Below are 5,390 nucleotides of genomic sequence, written 5' to 3'. Positions count from 1 at the left end.
TAGTTCCTCTTTGGCCCCACTTGCAGTGGTCCTGGCGATTCGCCTGTCTGAAATGAGACACCGTGGAAGCTTTTACTTTGGAAAAGACCTGCTGTCTCAGGCTGATGGGATCCTGCTTCATCCCTTCTTGGCTGAGCCCAGATTGGCATCCTGACCTCTGAGAGGAACAGGTTCCTGCCCATGGGCTTGTCAAGGCCTGTGGTGAGAACTACGTAACAGGGTCGGTTGGCATCCACAAGAGCTGTCAATCTGTATGGGGGGTATTTACCACTTGGCCTGGACTTCACCAGATGTATCCCTACTCAGCAGCACAGGGACTCTTACTGTTCTGTACTGTCTTAGCTGGAGACAGGGAGTTCTGCCGCTACCCTGCTAAGTGTAGTGGAAACACAGGATTTTATCCCAGTCAGTCCGTGGGTCTTGGGTCCGCAAAGTGCTTCAGCATCCCTCTCTTTTGACTTTTGTTGCTGATCTGAAATGGGTTTTCTTCAGAACTACGTTTCTGTTGGCAACAACCTCTGCCAGGCAAATTGCAACTGCTGCAGGTTTTTTGCCAGAGGGTTCATGTGTAGTCCTTTGTCCCAACCTGGGGTTCCTGCTGAAGGCTTGATCTGAATTGGCCTTTATATCAGTCTTGCATCTTGTGAACTGGCCTCCGCAGCACCTTTGCCTATCAGGTCTGGTCTTTATGGCGTCCAGGGCCTCTGCCTGGTTGGTATGTTAAGAAGTGTACATTTGCAAATAGTGCATCTGTCATATACTGTACATGTGGTTTGTGCTGCACCGTCTCCTCAGGGGGTGTCTTAAAGAGTTACCCCATACATATGAAATATGTAACTGGGAGGAGAGACTCTGGAGATAAGAGAACGTATGGTTACACTGTAACCTTGGTTCTCTGTGTGAAGAGACCAGCTCTCCAGCTCTTTTGGCTGCTCTGAGATTCGTTTCGATCAAAACTATCAGTGAATTCACACCAGCACAGGTGCTTTATAGGTGACCTGTGGGGTGTGACCAGGAAAGCCGGAGTGTCTTAAAGAAGTATCCACGTACCCTGACAAGCAGGGAGGTCATTCCCCATACCTATGAAATCTGTAACTGGGTGGACAGATAGTCTCTTCACTCAGAGAACCAAGGTTACAATGCAACCATATCTTTTATGTTGTAGGCCACTAAATTGTTCTTTTTCTTTTTCTTTAAATTCTTTGCCTTTGTCACTAGTTTATTTTTCTTTAGTTTAAAAAGAATGTAAGAGTGTTTGTGTGTGGGGAAATACCTAAAAAATTATGACCATTTCCTTCTTTTTTTTATCTCTTGACATGGGTGATAAAACATTTAAAAAATGGAAAATAAACCACATTTTTACGAATACACATTTGAAATGGTTAAGACTGCACATTTACTGAAAATCTGAACATAACTGAACAGAATCTATGAAATTGAAAACAAAACGAACATTTCTGAATAAATGAGGAGAATATAAAAAGTACATTGATTTCTCTTATTCTAAAGGTTTTATTCATGGCACAAAACACTGTTTACATGCTTTTACACCTAAATTTATTTACATTTGGCAGAGGTCCATTTTCATTAAAAGTTTTTATAAGGTTTTTCTTTATGTGTAACTGCACGCTTCTGCTCAGCACTTCAAGAAATCAAAAGGCTACTGATAACATATCATAATCACGGTCAATGAAAGTACAAAACAGTGTTTGTAACAAAAAGATGCATGTTTTCCTCTAAACAAAAAAAACAAACAAAAAAAGACTTTCTCCTTGAATGTGTACACAAAAAACAACAACTTGAGCTTTAGGGGTCACACTTCATGATCTCTCTGAGGCAGATGGTAGCATAGCAGGACGAGTTCAGGTCAAAGTTTAAGGTGAGAATGTCACAATCTGAGTCCTGTTTTCTTTCGCCTGCTTGTCCGCCCTCCCTGCTGGCTGCTTTCTGCAGCTGGTAGCTGAGGTTGTGTGGAATCGCCAGCAGGGGGCGATAACAGCCAGGCAGGTTCAGTTTGAGGGTGCTCACTCTGAAGCGACAGTCATTCAGTCCGTCTCTGGCCAGTCTTTCCTGGTACCAATTCCCCATGGTGTTTTCTGGATACTTGACGGTGTTTCCTGGCATCGGTAACAACACCTGCCAGGATGACAAAATACACATTAGCGACTGCATAGTGTTTAAAGCACAATTAACTGCATTTTGTAGTAAAAGTACAAGTAGTTCCACAAACTCCCTACTTGTTCTAGTGTGTACACTTCCCCTTTTTCCTCTTCATCTGTCACCACATGGATCTGGAAAAGCAAAGGAGGAAATGTCAATTCCACAGGCAGGATGAATATATGTCGTCACATTTCGATTATATGCTCTGATCAAGACAATGTGTCCCTAAATAAATCTTGTTTACTGATGAAAGGTGCTTGACATGTCCCTGGGTTACAACAACAGCAAAAAAAAATGAAACCATAGCAAAGATATTGTTGTAACTGTGTTAAAGTGCACAGTCACTGTATCAACAGTGTGGGGGGAAACTGACTGAGCTGTTTTCTACTTGGTGTGGCTGCAAAAACGCTGATGCCTCGTTTGGAAATCCAAGAAAACAGAGCTGATATTTTGCTGAGATCTCAGGCTCAGAGTCCAAGTACCACCTTTATTTACTACCTCATCATTTTGTGTCTGCACTCGCCTTTAAAAATATAAGTCATCATAGTCCTAGCCTTAGGTAGAAAGGCCACATTGTCACCTCATTTGCATCTGAACTCCACAAGGATTTGGCGTCACAGGCGTGTATAGGCACATACTTGGTTTTCTGTAACGAGGTGTGTCACAGTTTCAACCCAACAACATGTTTTTAACAATGTTTACTGCAGTTGGAGCAAAGACTCACCTACATTAAATCTAACTTAACACAGAGCCTATTAAAAGTATTTACCGCTCCTCCCCGCCCTTGGAAGTTTTCTTCTTTAATGGCTTTTTAACATTAAATCATGCTCAGGCGTTTTTTTGACACGAATTTGCAAATAAAGACTCTTTCATGTCAAATATAAAAAACAAGTGACTGCACTACCGATCATCACAAACGCACGATCCCCACTATGAAGCATGGTGGTGGCAGCATCATGATGTGGGGATGCTTCTCAGCAGCAGGACCCGGAAGGCTTGTAAAGGTAGAGGGTAAAAAGAAACCGTGGAGGACAGCCTGATGTAGTCTGCCTAAGAACTGTGATTTAGGAGAAGATTTGTTTTCCACTAAGAAAGCGATGTGAAGCCAAAGCTACAGCAATAATTTAAAGAACAACAAGGTGAATGTTCTGGAGTGGCCGAGTCAGAGCCCAGACCTCAATCCAACTGAGAATATGTGGCTGGACTTGAAAAAGGCAAATACTGGAATTACTTATTCTACCTTATATATTTTTAATTAATTTACATGATTTGGGGAGATGTGTTTACACAGGGAAGTGAAAGGATCCACGTTGAAAAGCAATCAAAGGGGCGGGAATACTTTTAATAGGCTCCATCTCTTCTTTTCTGACCTTTTTAGTCGTCAATGACTGCTTATATTTATGTTCCATGAAATTTAGCAGTCCTATTTTATTGTGGACGATTCAAGAATTAGTTTCTATAAAAGTATAAACTATGATATTATGTTAAGTTTGCAATATTTGTATCAGCTTGTCGTCTCACAGTGGGCTTCATGGGGCATTTTTTTTGCGCATCCAGATCTAACCGTCATCTTAACAATTTGGGACATGACATTAATGCCACAGCAAATTACTTTTTTCTATTGTCTATGCTTCTTACCTGAGCAGCACTAGTTTCTCCAGAGTCCTCCACTTTGTTTTGTTCTTCCCGCATCCACACCAGGTCTCCTTGTCTGACGCTGTGACCCAGAGTAGCAAGCCTGTGTGCCACTGCCTCGTTCCACACTCTGACAACCACAAACACATCAGCGTAGTTATCAAAGGTTCTCCTTGTAACAGTTAGAAAACCCTTGTTATTGATGATACAGCACTCAAACAGAGTGCAGAAATCATTCTGGCTATTCAAGGCTGTAGTGTCAGTTTTATTTATCCGTGCCCTGTCGATGTCGACTCTTGCTTTCATCCCATGTTGGTCACATTCCTGTTTGTAGCTGGATGAGCTTGACCCAGTTACAGTTTTTAATTTTTTTTTGGAGTCTTTGCTGTATTATATGTTGAGGCCAGTGACATGCGGTCAGGGGAGGCAGAGCTTCACCTGACATCACAGAAAGAAAAAAATATGTGACGATAAAATAATTTAAATGGTTATATTTATCCAGTGACTTGTACTATAAAGTATTTATTTTTTCATGTAGCCTCGTCAGCTTTGATGTTTTTTGAACTCAAAATGGCAAAATTTTCGCAATGTCCCATTCAAACGCTTGGAAGAGAAGCCGGTGAGGCAGCAGCGAGGTGAGCCTCACTTGGATTGCACAATCCCTCTCTTCACTGGCTGCCTGCAGTGACAGCGTGCTGCTGTCTGGATGTCGTCAATGACATGTTTCAAACACATTTAATATATGAACTGATTTTCCATGGTTCAGCTGATGTATATAATAATGTTCAGTGTTTTTGTTACCAACTGTATGTGTGTAACATTTTTCGTATGCTGAGCGATCATAAACGGTTGAGAAGAGGTTCTTGGTGAGGCAGGCAGTTCTCTTTCCTGATGGTAGGGAGCACTCTGATCCCAGACATGCTTCTTGTGACTCCATGCCTGCAGAGTAAGTGACAGCAAGCTGGACTAGGTATAATACACAGTTAGCAAGTCAAGTGCAGCGAAGGAAGATAAGGAGACTTTTACAACAAAGTAACCGATATTTTGTCCAGAAGGAGCAGAGCATGGACTTCATTTAAAGGTGAAGGGAAGACCGCAATAACTTAAAAAATTAAATAAAAATGAAACGTGCATTTTGTGGGATACAGCTTGTATGTGTAAAGACTGCAGATATGAAACATAACCCGTAAACTGCTGCCAATCAAATGGCAAATATGCTACTGTGTAGAGTGCATATATCTGTAAATCAGATTCTGATGAAGTCAGTGCCTCACCAGCCACGAACCTCACCGCATGTCACTGGTTGATGCCCAATTCTAAGTAAAGTGCTGATGCACACTGTTGGTGCTATCAGGAAGTGATACTGAGCATAAACATTATGTTCTTTCTTTTTTTTGGATTTCCCCAGAAAAATCATTCTTAGTGCTTTTGATAGAAAATGAGTCTAGGTTGCCATGGGAGTGGTTTCTGAGTATATGTATTCTAGTATCTTGAGAGAATTAAAGTACAGGGAGTGCAGAATTATTAGGCAAATGAGTATTTTGACCACATCATGCTCTTTATGCATGTTGTCTTACTCCAAGCTGTATAGGCTC

The 5,390-nt window shown here is 41.5% G+C and overlaps 1 protein-coding gene across 1 annotated transcript in view; it reads right to left on the bottom strand.

The window, feature by feature from the left end:
• Positions 1-1,376: 1,376 nt before the first annotated feature.
• The window catches only part of pus7l (pseudouridine synthase 7 like), a 10,115-nt gene continuing 6,101 nt past the window's right edge, over positions 1,377-5,390 (bottom strand). Inside the window, exons 8-10 of the mRNA XM_008278901.1 lie at positions 3,799-3,925; positions 2,238-2,291; positions 1,377-2,136 (exon numbers count right to left, since the gene is read on the bottom strand). Of these exons, the coding sequence (XP_008277123.1) occupies positions 1,807-2,136; positions 2,238-2,291; positions 3,799-3,925 (511 nt within the window). The 3' untranslated portion in view covers positions 1,377-1,806. The remainder of the gene's footprint in view (positions 2,137-2,237; positions 2,292-3,798; positions 3,926-5,390) is intronic.

This window comes from Stegastes partitus, unplaced genomic scaffold, assembly GCF_000690725.1.
Source record: "Stegastes partitus isolate 25-593 unplaced genomic scaffold, Stegastes_partitus-1.0.2 Scaffold137, whole genome shotgun sequence".
NCBI classification, from domain to species: Eukaryota; Metazoa; Chordata; class Actinopteri; family Pomacentridae; genus Stegastes; species Stegastes partitus.
The sequence above is the reverse complement of the archived record's forward strand: the minus strand, read 5'-3'. Positions and strand labels throughout refer to the sequence as shown.